This window comes from Amphibalanus amphitrite, unplaced genomic scaffold, assembly GCF_019059575.1.
Source record: "Amphibalanus amphitrite isolate SeventyFive unplaced genomic scaffold, NRLGWU_Aamphi_draft 000085F_arrow, whole genome shotgun sequence".
NCBI classification, from domain to species: domain Eukaryota; kingdom Metazoa; phylum Arthropoda; class Thecostraca; order Balanomorpha; family Balanidae; genus Amphibalanus; species Amphibalanus amphitrite.
This window is the reverse complement of record NW_024881581.1, coordinates 203,914-221,118: the sequence shown is the minus strand read 5'-3', so window position 1 is coordinate 221,118 and position 17,205 is coordinate 203,914. Positions and strand designations below refer to the sequence as shown.

Genomic DNA, 17,205 nt, shown 5'->3' with positions numbered 1-17,205 from the left:
CTACAGTGTGATCAATTTATATTCAAGAATTATACGCGTGCATATCAGGATAGGGTTCTCCATACAACCGTCCATTGCAGAATTTGACCGGCCACAGCCAACAGCAATGCCATCTGGGCTGCAGCCACCACGAATTTGGTTCAGAAAGCCGTCAGCAGAGGCTCTGCCATCGACACAGGGCGTCAGAAAACGTCACCCTTTGTGGAATTCTCGACTGACGGACGTGACATCCGGTGGCCGTCTGGACGTGACTGGGGCGGGGCGCCGTTACGGAGCAGCCTCTATGACCTCTGACTCGAGGTCAGCGGCCGCTGGCTCAGCAGCGATCGCTTCCAGTCCGTTTCGGACGAACCGGGCCGGCGCTTGGGCTTCGACTGGCAACCTCAACTGCTCAGGAATGTCCTGTACCGTGTACGGTACTTGTTTGTACGATTCACCGTCGTATGTGTACCTGTGGATGACAACAAAGGGGGTGTTATAACGGATCACTCATTTATATATTTAGACGGTAGCAAAGTGTTTTGTGCAAGCATGCTAAGTAGTAAGTATCCGTCATTGAGAAATAGTTGGGTCTGGTTCGAGTCTGGTTCCCAAAATTTTCACCTTTTGCCACCTCTACTGTAAATTTCTACACGTGCACTTAGCCATTAGGTATATCTATCTATTTATGTTCAAAATAAATTTTTCGCTTAGAAATGTCAACAGCTGATCGATAAGAAAACTTTATGTCATTCTCAGATACCGCAACATGACGAGGAATTAAGATGAACGTATCTCTAAGTTGACCTTCAACGGTAAGCCTTTTGCCAATTACCGGGATAATATGTGTACCACTACCGCGGCGTACAACATGCATGCTACATTGCAATGAAGACTTTCATTCCAGAAGTAACGGCTTATTGATTCAGACTTGTGTACATTTCGTTATCTGATCGGTTGATTGATTCTCTAAATTCCGAAATTGATCAAGATCTTTCGCGCATATTTTCTCCAACTTGCCACTACACTACCTACTTGTTTGTAATAAGAAACGAATAATAACGATAGGATAAGGTAACGGTGACTTAAGTCAAGAACGGCTAAATCCGGAATTTCTGTAACTACGCGTTACTTTTTGGTAACGCATTTTCTAGTTTGATATAACACGGTGCGTAATTTATATTTTGGACATGAATTACATTTTAAAAGCGTGCTCTGCTGCAATTATCCCGCGCCACGTCGGGCTATGGGCGGCTCCCTACGGACGACGGTGAAAACAGGGCGCCTGGGGCGATTTGATCAAGGTTCGTGAAATTCACACGTGATATTTTACATGTAGAAGGCCCATGAACGGGGGAGAACTTCCAAATGTCACGCGACTAATATGCCCTCCGGCGCCCTGTTTTCACCGGCGTCCCTTCCTACCGCCCGTTTGGGGGGGGGGGGGGATTTTCGGCCCTTCCTCCTAAGATCTCGGAAACTTACCGACCGGTTTTGAAAATTCAAACGGCGTTCGATAACGCCACTGCGCAACTACTTTGTGACCAAGTTTCATTGACCTGGATGCAACTGATGACGTCATAACTCCCAGGTCAGGTCAAAGGTCGCATTTTTCACCGATCACGGGCCTTCTAAGGAATGCGTTTATAACATCGAGTAAAAGGCATGTTATCGAAAATTATCGATGCAGCGTTGGACGCCTAATACATATCTTGCTTAGGAGGTTGCCAGGTCAGGTCACAGAGGTGAGGTCACTAAGGGTCACAATATGAACCCAACTATAATAGGGTCGTGTGATGCATGTTCTATGGCCAATTTTACATTTCCAATGCAATGGTGCGTGTTTGACGAGTGACGACCATTGAGGCCGGTTTAGGTTACGCCCTGGCAGAGGTCAGGTCAGGTCAAAAGGTCAAATTTCAAAGTTGGTAGTTTTGCATAAAAGGGTATCTATCTATGACCTTGGAAATTTTTCGTCATAAACTTTGAGCAGGTTTTTTGCGATAATTTTGCAAAAAAATGGAGCTATCAAGACCAAATTTGGCATGTCAATAGCAGACGAATAGTTCTATAACACATACCTATTCCATTTTTCAAAACATTGAAAATTATTGGTGTTTTGGGTATCATATCCAAAAACACTTTTTTTGAGTTTTAGGGGTCAAAATAAAAATTTCTAGAAATCCAAGATAACAATTTTGTAGCCTTCTTAATTCTACGCTTTTTTCTAAACATTTTGCTCTACCTTCAAAACTGTAGGCGTGACAGCTCTTCCCGCCAAACTTTTTGGGGGTAAAACATGGCAGAACATGACGTGACGTCTCTCTGACTTCATTTGTAGCCACACTATCATTGACTCTGGAACCAGTATAGCGCCTTTTGGGGCGACTAACGGAGCGAGCGAGGGGGTGAGTCTTGCACGTGCGAAATTTCGAGGGGGTACCTCCAACTGACTTGTGCACGGCACCCTACTGACTGGTCTCTAGCGATGTGCCAAATTTGGGCACAATCGGCCCAGCCGTTCTCGAGATCTGGAAGCGGCACCCTGCACGTGCGCACGTGCAAAATGGGTCCCAACTGACTTGTGCACGGCACCCTAGTAACCGGTCCCTAACTGTGTACCAAATTTGAGCGCAATCGGTCGAGCCGTTCTCGAGATCTGGAAACGACCCCTGCACGTGCGCACGTGCAGCGGCACCCCAACTCTGGCACATGGATATGCAGTGCCTAGTGGGTGCCTACCTACATGCCAACTTTCAGCGCAATCGGCCAAGTAGTTACCGAGATATTGCAACAATTACAAAACTGACACCTCTTCGTTTTGCACGTGGCACGTGCATAAGGGGTCACCCACATGCATCGGGAATAGTCCAATACTTGGTAGAAGGAATGAAGCTACCCTACAAAAATTACCGCATGTAAATCGGTCAAGTGGTTGCTGAGATATAAGCCTCGCAAAAGCGTCCGCACGGCCGGCCGGCCGGCCGGCCGGCCGGCCGCTCATACTCAGAAATTTCCGTTATTCTACGTAAGACTCCGCTCGCTTCGCTCGCTCCGTAACAATGATTGGTCACGAGGTGTAAAATTGATGCTCGGAGGGGTCCTGAAAGTTTGGTGGCGATATCTGGTACACTTTAGGAGATATCGACTGAAAAATAGAGCCCCCCCCCCCGACGGGGCGCAGGTGAAGTTTGCAAAATCGTTTGTAAGGAGAAATATTGAGTTCGTCTCTGATCTAAGCCGCATGGTTCTCACATGAAGGCGCTGTAGGAGCCGTCGTCATTCTTGTAGCCGTAAATGCCCCGCAGCTGGCCGTCCGAAAGGCGTTCTTCCACCCTGAATTGATTCTCGTCGTCGAAGCCGAACCTGGAACGATGCCAAACTGATAGGTTAACCGGTTTGGTCGGAATCACTTTCACGTTCAATGCTATGCAACCTGATGATCTTATAACGAGTCAAGGGTGATATACGTATTATGTATGCGAATTCGTTCTAGTATTTAGGCGGCCGTCATCGAAGCGAAATAAGACGTTTCAAAACAATGCTTATAAGCTGCAACTTATAAAAGCATTAATTTTTTACAGCAAATACGTACCAATTAACAATTCTCTCTCTCTCTCTCTCTCTCTCTCTCTCTCTCTCTCTCTCTCTCTCTCTCTCTCTCTCTCTCTCTCTCTCTCTCTCTCTCTCTCTCTCTCTCTCTCTCTCTCTCTCTCTCTCTCTCTCTCTCTCTCTCTCTCTCTCTCTCTCTCTCTCTCTCTCTCTCTCTCTCTCTCTCTCTCTCTCTCTCTCTCTTCTCCTCTCTCTCCCTCTCCCTCTCTCTCTCCTCTCTCTCTCTCCTCTCTCTCTCTCTCTCTCTCTCTCTCTCTCTCTCTCTCTCTCTCTCTCTCTCGACTTACTTGTATTTGCCGCTCTCGTCATACAGCTTCTGATACTGATTATTCGAGGTGACCTGAGTGACCTTTTCGATTTTTGGCGGCCGGATGATGACCGACGCCTGCAGGATCTCTTCATTATCGGGGATCGGGACGTCCTGGACCACCTGGACGTCCCCCTGGACTAGCTGGACATCCTGCGGTAGCGGGGAGGCGGCCGCCGCCAACAGTAGCGCCCACAGCAGCGCCAGCGTCTGAATGAGAGGCCGAGATGCCACAGTGGTCAGGTCACAGGCGGATGATCCAATGAGAGTGGATTAGCGGGGGCTCGGATCGTATAAAGCCGAGATGACGGTGGAAGGATGAGTTTCCTGGTAAAGCCGCTTCACCATTGTAAGCACTGGAGTAAAGGAAAGGATGAAGTTACGGTCCGGTTAGCGCCACAAACACACAGTAGTCACAAAACATGACTTTTGTCATTTTTACAAGGGTCAAAGACTCGAAGCTATAAGAAACAGCAGCTTTTGCTTTAGCCCGCGCCCCGCTGGGCTATTCAGCCATACGCGCCCTGCTGGGGGGGGGGGGGGCAGATTCTGCCCCCCCCCCTGTCTAACTTCCGAACCGATGGTCGTAGAAAGATGGGGAAACCGGCAATCGAAAGCTCTCATTAAGGCGGATCTTAAGAGCCCAATTTTTTTTGTTAAGTAGGTCAGAGGTCAGGTCAAGGTCAGGTCAAGTGTACAAGATGCAAGTTTCTACAGTATCGGCCTTGCACCGTAGTTGCCGAAGAATGGAGTGAGACTGATTGCCCAAAACGTGTTCTTAGACTACCAAGACAATATTCGTTGCATACAATGTCATTCAAACGTCAAGGTCAAGGTCAGGTCAGGTCATGTCAGGTCACCAAAAACAAAATATAGAAAAGGGCATGTGCGACACATGTTTTATGGGTCATTTTACTCATAGAATTCAATAGGCGCACTCAATAAGTGATATGGACCACCTCTGGATGAATTTCAGGTCGAGGTCAGGTCAAGGTCAGGTCAAGTGAGGTCAAATTTTGAAGTTGGTTGTTAAGGCCTAAAAAGGTGTCTATCTGATGCAGTTTTTCACGGCGAATCGAATGGTGCTATTTTTGTTTCCGTACGAGGTCCAGAACTTCCAAAAAAATCATTTTTCAAAATTTTTGTCTGTCGTGACGTCATAAAATTTTGAATAACTCCCACATTTTTGAACCGATTCTTCTAAAAATTGGTATGTAGGTGCACATAGACCACTTCTTTGACACATATTCCGGTTTTTTCGCTACACTCAAAATTTTGGATTTTATAAATATTTTCCCAAAAAAGTCAGTTTTTTGAAAAAATTTGGGCCTAAATCCAAAATTTTCAAAATACCGAGATAGCCATTTGATAGACAAAGTAGAATCACGTATAACCTTTTTGTTACGTCTTGATTCCTTTAAAAATGAAGATGTTAGCGGCGTTTGCAATTTTGCCATTTTTGAGGCAAAAATGGCGAACATGACGTCACTAAAACGTCAATTTCTCAAACATTTTCCGACGGATTTCGCTCAAATTTTCAGGGAACGTGTCAAATTGATGTATGATAAGGTACTGAAAGTTTGACGTCGCTGGCGTAACGCGTTTAGAAGGTATTGGCGAAAAACGGGAGGGGGGCAGATTCTGCCCCCCCCCCCCCAGCGGGGCGCGGGTTAACAGTGGTACAAAGATGGTATTGGACATGAATTGGATAATATACCTGCTAAACAAGTGTTAAAGCTCTCGCGTAGTTTTGCGGACGGAGAATCACTGTCAAAATTGAATAAGCGCCCTCTTTCAAGTCAGAGCCCTCTTACTTACAATCATTGTGTACTGACCACCACGTCAGCAGATGAAAGAGCCAAGTTCAAACTAGGCAAAATGTGGAATTATCCTCGTCAGGATAACATTGCAAAAGTCAAACCCGCCACGCTACATTCTCCGACCTTCCATGAGGCATAAAAGGACCTGCAGTGACTCTGAACGCTTCGAGATCATATGCCACCTCAACCTCATTGTTATTCCCGTACAAATGCAAGAGGCCGGTTATGGGAACACATGAATAGCTAAGATGTTGCAATGTATTGCGCAAAATTTGCGACGAAGCTGATGACGAAGAGTCAATCAATAAACTAAGGCGAACACTATTAACCCGCGCCCCGTTGGGCTCTGCCGAGCAACGCGCCCCGTTGGGGGGGGGGGGCCATTTTGCCCCCCCCCCCTAAGATCTCGAGAACCACGCAACGTAGCGACAAGCGGCAAACGGTGTTGGATAGCCCTATCAGGGAACTACCTTGTGACCCAATTTTATTGACCTAGGTCAAACCGATGACGTCACAGGTCAGGTCAAAGGTCCAATTTTCACCGTTTACAGGCATTTCAAGAAATGCGTTGTAAAATCGAGTAAAATGCATTTCATTGAAAATCATAGATGGGGAAATGTTCTTCAAACACATATTTTGCTAGTTGAGGTCACTGATACCAGGTCAGGTCACTGAGGTCAGGTCACTGGGGGGTCACAATATGAAAGTGTCGTGTGATACATGTTTTATGGTCCATTTTACATGACAAATGCGATTATGTGGGTCAGGCAGCCTTTGGGGCCAGCTTAGGTCACGTTTTGGTCAAGGTCAGGTCAAGGTCAGGTCAAGGTCAGGTCAAATTAGGTCAAATTTTAAAGTTGATATTTTTGCATAAAATGGGTATCGAATCGATGCAGCTCGTCACGGGGAGTTCAATGGTGGTCTTTGTTTTGCCGTACGAGGTCTAGAATCGCTAAAAATTGAGTTCAAAAATTTGACGTCATCATTTTTAAACAGTTTTTCGCTATAACTTGGCCAAAAAACGAGATATCGATCTGAAATTTGGTATGTATATAGAAGAGCGCAGGGACTATCACATATATTCCGGTTTTTTCGAAATTCGGAAAAATTTTGGATTTTTTTTAGTTTTTCTAAAAAAATCAATTTTTTGAAATTTTTTGGGTCAAAAACCCAAAATTTTGAAAATCCGAGATAGCAGTTTTGTAGCGCCGCTTTTTGTCTATTAGACCATATAAAGAACTTTGAAATTGCTTGATAACTGTAGATTTGGTGAGCGTTTCAAGATTGCATGTTTTTTGCTCATTTTTGCTCGAACATGACCTCAGTTTGACCTCAATAGCTCCTGACCTAAGGTGACCTAAGACTTGAAATTTGGTGTGAAGGTGTCAAATTGATGCCCGAAAAGGTACTGAAAATTTGGCGGCGCTGCGCGCCGCCGTTTTCTTGCTATTCAGGAAAAACCACAGGGGGGGGCCAAAATGCCCCCCCCCCAACGGGGCGAGGTTTAATGGCCAGAACACATTGGTGTATTATTCTGCTACCGGTAGAAACATGTTTGGCAAACATACTTATAATGATAACTCGAATGGGCATGTACCGGAACCCGTGTAACCCCTCCCTGCCCTCCGCATACCCTTTGTATAAACCAAGCCATTATAGGTTGGCATCTCGTGTCTGTGAAGGTACAGTGATTTGCGAAATTCATTAAAGGGACCCTCCCACCTTAACATTAGATTTGAGTTGAGATAGCCAAAATGGGGTCCCTGGCTCACAATTACCGGTTTTGGCACTCACAACATCGAGAAATGCCTTAAATCAGAAATATTGAATTTCAAAATTGCAGCATTTTGATTCAGAGGGGCTAATGCTTAGGAATACCCCTCTGAATGTGTGACGTCAGCGCAGATATCTAACGATTTTTAAATGTTTGACTAAAACGTTTTGTAGCACGCGGTGGTATATGCTATTTGCGTGCAACATCTGCCGCAAACGCCGCACTTCTAAAATAAAGTCGCTAGAAACAGCAGAGATCCCAAAAAAGTAAACAAAAGTAAAAGTCTAATATCTTGAAAACCGGTGAATATTTTTTCGGTGTAATTTGATAGATATTCGTTTTCGCTCTTTCTGAACCGAGCGACATCACTTTCATGCCAATTCATACACTTTTTTGAAGGTGAGAGGGTCCCTTTAAAGGGACTATCCCACCTTTAACATGGGGTTTGAGTTGAGATAGCCAAGTTTGCGGCGAGGTTCAGAAACCACTATCTATCTAGGTTGCAACCCCCGCGGCCTCTTGGTGTTGAAGAAATTCGTTCCCTTCATTTGAAAATGGGCCTTGTACAAGGCCCTATCTTCAACATGGAGCGACCGTTAGTGTGACGTCACCTCGTTTAGTATGTAGTCATTCTGATTTAAATGGTTTTTTTTCGTTGAAAAATCGCTTAAAACTTGATCTGAACTTTGTTGTGGTGCCTACAGCAGAGTAAAAAGAATCAGCTTTATGACAGTAATGTGGCCTGGGGAAGGAGGTAATTTTGGGCTGTGACGTCACATATTTGAAAGTTTGTGTTTGGAATATGGGAAGCCTAAGATGTTTAATGAAAAATAAATGCCAGAACCGTGTTCCTGGTCATCCAATCTATAAAGTCGGGCACAATTTAACTGGTTTTAACAACATTTTAGAAGGTGGGATAGTCCCTTTAAGTGATTGGAATGACCTCCCTTGAATCATGAATCAGTCTCCATATACGTCCCGTGGCTAGGTATTCCGACTATGTATTCAGTCCATACAGCACATCTGCTGGACTACATATACAGTGACTTGGAAGAGGTTCACAAGCACACAAACAATGATGGTGCTGGGGCGACCGCCAGGGCGTTGAACTTTAGGTCAAATGCATAGTTATCATAAACCTGGTAGGCGGTAACTTCCCTAAATGGAAAGACCGCTTCTCTGTGGTTTGCGTGCCGAGCTCAGAAGACATCATAAATGAGCTAATAGAGCCTTGCGTGACCCGATGCTACCCCGGAAAAGTGCATCTTCTGTTTTGTATGGCCAGAAACACCACAGGACACGGGCTTTGTGGTATTGTTTGATCAGTTGTTCTAAAAATGTCTTATAAAGTTAAGTTATATTCATGCGTTCAGCCGGTCCATCCAAAAAGAGAATATCGCCAATCGATCCGATTGCCGGGGAAAATTGGATCTGCGAGACTTCGTGTGAAATCAGCCACAGAGCTGTGGCTGCAAAAAATAGCTCTATTTGCATGTCTGAGAACAAAGTAAAAGTTAGCGTTCCATGGCGTGTACGTAATGAATGAGTATGTATTTTCATTTTAGTGACGTTCTGGTCCACCCACCGCCCGACTGGTGAATGACATCATACATAACTGAAAGCAGCTCACTAAAGCGATATGTTCGGTTCTGTGGTTCGACGCTCAAAGAGCAGGTTTTGACACTCTGAGGATGAATTTCAACGATGTCTTAGAAACAGCAGTGACGGCAAAATCAGGAGGAAAACTTGTTCTCACGGCACAGATACGGGATCTCTGCGAGCACTCTTTTATCTCAAATGGCTGACGTGATAACATGGTTTCCATGATGCTCGATTAGAAATACCAAGCGTTTGTAGGTAAAGTACCAATGTTCGTTTCAATGTGACGTCTTGTTAGTTCAGTACAAAAAGAAAAGTTTGATATGGTGTTTTACGCCACACTAAAATGCCGAGAGCTCTTTGTCAAGAAAGCAGTGAGCGAAAGAAAGCAATAGATGCGATATATACGTGAGCGAGTGTGACCTGCGATGACTACGAATAACTGTACTCGAGTGCTCTTGCTTGAGGTCCCTATCAGACGAGCAATATCATTACCTGCTCATTATTCCGACATGTTGTCTCTGCATCCTACCTGACAAACCAAAAAAGGCGGCTCGTGTGCTCTCCACAATTAGCAAGAATTCGACTTCTTAGACGTAAAAAAACACCACTCAGGACTGATCTGATCAAAAATGATCATGAACGCATACAAAAGCAACGGACAAAGGGAAGCATCACAGTTTCGGCTGGAAGACAAATGCACAGTCTAATCGTAACCGGCGAGCTCACGGAGGATTGGGTGACCTTGCAACGTGATCTTTGTTCTCCGGTAGCAGCTCTGCCTGGGTATCCTGGTGCCAGGTGACGACACACTACATGACGGTCCCACCAAACTCTCCTCACACCAGCACATCACACTTCCCGCACACGACGTCACGTCACTCCCCGCACCTCACTGATGTCGGAGTTATCACACACGTCACCGGGTGACGCTCCCTCCCGGCTCCAGCCGCCCGGCACTCACCGCGGCCATGGTGTGGGCACTGAACCTGGCGCCGTCGACTGCCGCCTCCCGCCGAGGATGCCACTGTCCAGAGAGGCGCGGAGAGAGCGGCGGAGAGGCCGGACAGAGCGCGGCGCGGCCCGGACCGGTACCTGGGACCGCGCGCTGGTCGGGGTCAGCCGCTTCTCTCGCGAGCAGCTATTCACAGATCCAAGGCGAGCCGTCTCCGGCGTGCCCCGCGGCTTAGCGGTTCGGAGCACGCAAAAACCGCGCGCAGGCCCGCCGGGAAGTGGCGGCTCGCCGCTGCCGCCTACCGTCCTGGTAAGTCACGAGGTAGTCGGAATAGGGATCCCACGGATGGGCCCACACTAGATACGGGAGATTCGGGGAGGTCGAAAGTAGAATAGGGGTTTTTTGAGTTGGAAGCGTCAGAGGAATTGCATGTTTCCCTTTGTTCACGCGAGAATCTAGATGCTTTTTGTATTCCTATAGATAATTATTGATGGAGTTAATACTTTGGAGTGCTCTTGCGAGGAACATTATGAATATTAAAGAGAGAAAATATATGACAAATTGACCTCTCCTCGACATTTAAATTATTGAAATAGCGAAATATTACTGTATTGATATTTCGGCCAACAGGCCTTCTTCAGAATGCGATAATGCACACAAGTGTACGAGAATACAATAACATGTTTTTTATTGTATTCTCGTACACTTGTGCACACTATCGCATTCTGAAGAAGGCCTGTTGGCCGAAATATCAATACAGTAATATTTGGCTATTCAAATACCTTAAATGTCGAGGAGAGGTCAATTTTTCATATATTTTCTCTCTTTAATATTGATGGAGTTAAGCGCTTGTGCGAGGAACATTGTGAAAGTTCTTTGAAAATATACAAGCATGACCTTTTCTCGATATTGCATACGAAAAGTGCCGCAAATGTACTTTAATGCAAGAAAATATGTGATATTTCGGCCACTGGCGTTACATATATAATCAAGATAAACAATAGTTTAACCCTCGCCGGCACAGGGGGGGGGGGGGTTGATGCAACCCCCCCTAAGGTTTTTCGCGAATAACTCGCGTAAAAAGCGGCCGATCGCGACGAAACTTTTAGTACCCCCGCATTGATCAATTTTACACCTACCCTGAAGATTTCATGACCCTGACCCCAATGACCTTTGACCTGTGACCTCTTTTCCGAGACCATGTTTGGCCGGATTCGCGATTCGGCGTATGTCGGCTAATATTAGCCGCGCGTTTGCAAGCTTTTTGTGGTTTCAAACGTTCAAACATGTGATTTGATGTCGCTCCCATACATTAGGGTGGGTGTCAAGGTCACCTTAAGGTCAGGTCAGGTCATTGACCTTTGGTGACCTCGGGTGACCTCGGTTCACTTTTTCGAGTTTTACATGTTTCTAGGCTAGTTTTTGGAGCTGAATTCGAATTTGGCAACCATTTGAACATTTATGAAGTAGTTTTGGTCCCTTCGTAACATGTTACGAAGCTGTCAGAGGCGGTTGACACGTATTACGAATACCCGTCACAACCCCTACCGGTTGACCTGACCTGACCTGACCCGACCTGGTCTAAATGCTTAAAGACATCATCTCTGATCAAAACTAACACGATATTCGTGATCAGCACCCCGGAAAACCACATAGCAGCCACAATTTACGACTTTCTAACAGGTCCCGATTTTCCCGGTTTTCGGGTCATTGACCTGACCTGGAAGGTCACCCGATGACCTAGGACCTTAAAATTGGGTATCATCGGCTTCGTCTCGTGACGGGCAACACGCTCGTTTTTTCCGCGAAGCTCTAGCTCGATCAGTGGCCAAACGCGAGGGGGGGTCGTACCAACCCCCCCCCCCTTGTGCCGTCGAAGGACGCAAAATGGCCTGTGCCGGCGAGGGTTAAATGTTTGGTAATAGAACATTTTCGTCACTTTTCGTATTCAATATCGAGGACAGGTCATGCTTGTATATTTTCAAATTCCTATAGGTTACTAGATATTTGTTGTAGAAGAGATTTGGTGCAGATATGGTCAAATGGTGCATTCGCCATAGAGCCCGCCCCATTGTGAAAACGGCTATCGTGACCCTTGTGACCTGACTTCTGTGACCTGACCTGGTATCAATGACCCTTATTTAGCAAAAATGTATTAGACACGCAATGCTCCATCGATGATTTTCCATAACATACCTTCTACCCGATGTTATAACACATTTCTTAGCATGTCTGGTGAGCGGCCAGAAAAGCGGCCTTTGATCTGACGTGTGACGTCATTGGCTGCAACAATGTCAGTGAAATTTGGTCATAAGCTACCATAGCAGCTACCATAGGTCAGCCGGAAATGATGTCAGAGTGACGTCATTCTCACCTGGTATTCTCACCTGGTAGGGCTCACCAAGCCTGACAGCCCTAAGGATAGTCAAGGCAAGGGAACCCAGGATCAAAGGATGCGCCAGTTGAGATAAGAATTCGCGAGTATAGAGGGGTTACATAGCAACTGGAGTTATAGCATCCACATAAATAGCTCATACGAAAAAATACATGTGAGTCAAGAATATTTGACACGAAGTTGCTCATCATCAACCACTCCGCAGGCTTGTACAGTTCGTCACGAATCGCATCGGCCAAGGCCCTCTTAAAGCTAGTTAAGTCAGGTGCAGTCACAACGTTTTCTGGGAGGCCGTTCCAGATGTGTATACATCGGATGGAGAAAGAGCGACGACGAACATCTAGTGTAACATGATGTCGATTTCGATTCGGTCGATTTCGGTCGATTTCGACGCAAAACATTGAACCACGGCAAGAGCTCAGTTTTTAAGCTAGATCCACTTTCTTTGCATGAGAGGACTAAGAAAAGACTGCGCTATCAAACTGCTGTCTTGGATTTTTTTTTTTTTTTGAAAAGTATATATATTAAAATTCAAAATATGTGTTATCTTTGTTTCATTTTTTTTTACTCTTCGAAAAAACCGCAACATATGTGATAAAAAACATGCTTATGTCTTACTCTATGCAAGTTGTAGCCAGATGTCTTCAAAAATGGCCGAGCTATACGCATTACAGCAAAAATTCCAAAATTATAAAGTTTTCAAATCAATTTTTCAGTGCGTATTTGACATCGTACGGCAATATAAATAGCACTATTGTGTTCCTCAGCTCAAACTGCATCCGAAAGACCTTTTCTTTGTTGAAAAAAAAAAAATTAACTTTAAAATTTGACCTTTTTTTACCTTAAAGTGGTCTGACATAAGCTAAATTCAACTCATAATGACCTCGAATGTCATAAACGACATGGAATTCCAAATATATGGCCTAAATAAACAATAAAACATGTGTCACGTGACCGATGCATGATATAAAATTTGCATGACCTGTGATGACCTGACCTTGACCTGAAAATCAAAGTACAAGTTTGGTATCCTCAGGGTATCTAAAGCATCTGTTCACAAGTGTGTAAACCAAAAATGAGCCTGATCTGACTTGTAAGACGGTGGCCAGAGCTCAAAATGTGAGCAAGCCAAACATCGATAATTACTTTGGCCTGAGCTGTGACGTCATCGGTGGCCTCGAGGTCAATGAAATCAAGCTTTATTGGACAGATTTTCCGGGGCTATCAGACGCCGTTTGAATTTTGACGATCGGCCCAGTAGTTTCGGAGTTAGTAGAGGGGCTATGAATAGCCCCCCCCCCCCCCCAGTAGGGCGCGTTATACGCAGACCCCAGTGAGGCGCTGGTTAATTAACTGAGATCGACAAAGGTTTCGGAAAGCTGCCATGATTGACTGGTAGGCATGAAACGGCGCGTATGAAGCGCTGTTTGATATTCAACGAGCTCAAAAACCGGCAAACGGCCTTGAAGACGCAGCTAAGCAGGAGTCACCTCGAACGTCCGAAGATCCCAGGTCCGTTATTCGATGCAGCCCGTCCTCCCTGTCTGCCTCCATTCGATCACACACTCGCACAAAGACGGTATTTGCGTCCTTTTTATGGAGTTAGGTATGGTTAAAAATGGCGCGTACCTCGCTTTGAAATATGGTGGGAGAAAAAACGAATACCACCCAAAACGATGAAAATATGACTGTTGTAATTTCCTAGGTAATTCTCTTCCTCAACAACACCTCAAAAACGCACCAGTCGCATTATGAAGCAGTGAATATGTATTCATTTTCACATATGTCAACAGTCTGTTTTAGCCGGATGATCAAAATACACACACGCATAGGACACTACACAACGAAACTTTTCAACATTGGCATGTCTCGTTAGGTCACTCACTGGCACTGCAGTGCTAACCTTCCGCACGCTGCCTCGGAAAAGCGCACAGGCAAAGTCCGCGTTGGGCTTTCTTGTCAGCTACACACTTTGACTCCTCGAAAGAAAGTCTGTAAAGCTGAACGTTTGAAATAGCTTTTGGTAGAACATAATATATGTCTGTGATGTTTAGCGGGTGATTTTACGAGACGAACTGAGGTGATGTTTAGTATTTGACGGTGTAGCCGTGCTGCTCCACCGGCTCAGCCGCCACAGAGACCGTGTTGGTCACCGTCTCGTAGGAGGGGAAGGCGGCCGCGTAGGTGGTAGGGGCGGCGGCGTAGGCCAGCGGGGCGGCACTGTAGGCCAGCGGGGCGGCACTGTAGGCCAGCGGGGCGCCGGCGTAGGCCAGCGGGGCGCCACTGTAGGCCAGCGGGGCGCCGCTGTAGGCCAGTGGGAGCAGAGCACCGTAGGCGCACGCCAGCACCAGGCAGAGAACGATAACCTGCGGAAGAACGGGCGCCTCTGTCACATGTGTGGGACTGGCAAGAGGTCATTTCTGAGAAGACGGACTTTTCTTTCTCCATGTCTAAATAAATTACACGATTATCTTATCAATGTTTATCGATTCAAATGTGTTTCGGAACTAAACTCCATTAGTTGACTATCCTAAGAAATGTTATGACACATAAACAAAGTCACTGAAGCATTTGAAATAAGTTATTTTTAGGTATTTTGGTTTAGTAATTTATTATCTTCGGTCCAATCCTTTTCTGATCCAAGTAGCTCATCAGAACTCACCTGCTTGTACATGTTGGCGGCTGCTGGACGATGCACCGTGCGTCGTGTGCGTGTATGTGTGTGTGCAGACCCGTCAGCCGGTGTGTTGGTTTTATACCCGGTCGCCCCCCCCCCCCTCCCGCTGTCAGATACAGGGCGTGTCCAGGCTGGGCGGGGCCACCTCTGTGCAGAGAAAACGTCACTCACCGCTCCGAATGTAACGGCCGAACTCGTCAGCTGCAGACACCAAGGGATGTCCGCGAATGAGATGTTCCGCCATGGTGGGATAACAGACCACAACTCGAAGTGTGCAGAGGTCGAATATTTTATAATTAGTCATGTGTGTAGGCATTTGTTCCGAAAATCACGCATCAACGTGCGAAACCGCCGTATCCATAAATGCATGGAGCTATTCGTAGAGTGATCGTCTTGAAGACTGTTTGAAAAAAAAAACACATTTATGTACTTAACAAAAAAGCTCAAGCTACATACACAAGAGCCGTCGTCGGATAGGAGAGAGCTCAGAGAGCGAAGTCAGCCATCCGCATGCCTTCACGAGAGCTCTGCTCGTGCCTCAAGACGCCGCGCCTCGGCTGCTGACACCATGATTGTTCTGCTAACGGAACTTAGTTTTTACTTTTAGGCTACGGACCGTTCAATTTAGCCGAAAAGTTGCTTTTAGTCAGGAAGTTTCCAACAGTTCGGGACACTTGCTGAGGAGAGCAGCCCTTCTGCAGACTGTTCACTGTTCAGCCCTTGTTAAGCCAGGTCTGGCAGTTTAACGGCCTTGGCCCTTGCTTAACCCGCGCATGACTGGGGCATTTTCCATAACGCGAGTGACTGAGGGGGGGGGGGGGCTCTCCAGAACCCCCCTCCTATCTCCGAAACTACTGGGCCGATCGTCAAAATTCAAACGGCGTCTGATAGTACCGGAAAAACTGTCGAGCGTAACCTATTTTCATTGACCTCGAGGTCACCGATGACGTCACAGGTCAGGTCAAAGTAAAAATTATTGGCATTTTTTCTTGTTTACAATTTAGGCTCTGGCCGCCGACTGACAAGTCCGATCAGGCTCATTTTTGTTCTACGCACTCCTTGGTATATGACTTAGATAACCTGAGGGTACCGAACTTTTACTTTGAATTTTTCAGGTCAAGGCCAGGCCATCCTAGGTCACGAAAATTGTATATCATGTATCGGTCACGTGACGCATGTTTTATGGTCCATTTTACACGTAAATTTCGAAAATATTGTCGGCTGGGTCATTTGAGGTCATTTTCAGCTGAATTTACCGGAGGTCAGGTCAATTTCAGGTCAGAAAAGGTCACATTTTGAAAACGAAATTTTTCAACAAAGTGTCTTTCAGATGCAGTTTGAAGTCAGGAACACGATGGTGCCAGTTATATTGCTGTACGATGTCAAAAACGTACTAAAAACTGGTTTTTAAAAATATATTATTGTAAAATTTTGACAATAATGCAAATAGCTTGGCTACTTTTGAAGGTATTGGGTTTAAACTTGCTAGAGTAGTTTATCAGTGTGTGTTCTATCACATATATTCCGGTTTTTGCCAAAAATCAAAAACCTTTTGAAAAAATGTAATTGTAAAAAAATATTTTTTTTTCAAAATCTTCAAAATTTTGAAAATTCAAGATAGTAGTTTGATAGCTATGTGTATTTGTAGTCCACTGATGCAAAGAAATTGGATCTAGCTTTAAAACTAAGCTCTTGAGAGCGTTTGCCGTAATTCAATATTTTGCATCAAAATCGGCTGACATGACGTCACTCTGACGTCATTTCCGGCCAAAATATGGTAGTTAGAAAGTTGAAATTTTAACACAAGGTGTCAAATTGATGCCGCTGAGGGCACTGCAAGCAGGGGCGGATCCAAGGGGGGGGTCACATGGGTCATGGCCCCCCCCCTTGAGGCCCGGGGGCCCAAAGACCTTCCAGGGGCACCACCGGCCTATCAGGGGTATCACAGTCCTGACAGGGGCACCACAGGACCGCCAGGGGCACCACAGGCCTAGCAGGGACACCACGGGCCTGGTGCCCCTGGGCCCTGACAGGACTGTAACGCCCCTGACAAGCCTGAAGTGTCCCCGGCAGGCACGTGGTGCCCC

At 45.9% G+C, this 17,205-nt stretch overlaps 2 protein-coding genes across 2 annotated transcripts; both read right to left on the bottom strand.

Annotated features, from left to right (window-relative positions):
* Position 1: 1 nt before the first annotated feature.
* LOC122379844 lies at positions 2 to 10,320 on the bottom strand. Its single transcript, XM_043362386.1, has 4 exons — positions 10,056 to 10,320; positions 3,879 to 4,108; positions 3,235 to 3,345; positions 2 to 451 (listed from the first exon to the last, which is right to left on the bottom strand). The coding sequence occupies exons 1-4, from the start codon at positions 10,062 to 10,064 to the stop codon at positions 268 to 270; spliced, it is 534 nt and encodes a 177-aa protein (XP_043218321.1). The 5' UTR covers positions 10,065 to 10,320; the 3' UTR covers positions 2 to 267.
* A 3,865-nt stretch (positions 10,321 to 14,185) lies between these two features.
* On the bottom strand, positions 14,186 to 15,162 carry LOC122379842 (postacrosomal sheath WW domain-binding protein-like). The gene is made up of 2 exons (XM_043362384.1): positions 15,104 to 15,162; positions 14,186 to 14,807 (listed from the first exon to the last, which is right to left on the bottom strand). Exons 1-2 carry the CDS (start codon positions 15,113 to 15,115, stop codon positions 14,529 to 14,531), a joined length of 291 nt encoding a protein of 96 aa, XP_043218319.1. The 5' UTR covers positions 15,116 to 15,162; the 3' UTR covers positions 14,186 to 14,528.
* Positions 15,163 to 17,205: the final 2,043 nt, after the last annotated feature.

What these genes read in the sequence shown, in the direction of transcription:
- LOC122379844 (XM_043362386.1), bottom strand. An exon ending in GACGAGAGCGGCAAATACAA is followed by an intron (nt 3,346 to 3,878) that starts GTAAGTCGAGAG and finishes GCATCGTTCCAG; the next exon opens with GTTCGGCTTCGACGACGAGA. An exon ending in GGCTCCTACAGCGCCTTCAT is followed by an intron (nt 452 to 3,234) that starts GTGAGAACCATG and finishes TGTCATCCACAG; the next exon opens with GTACACATACGACGGTGAAT.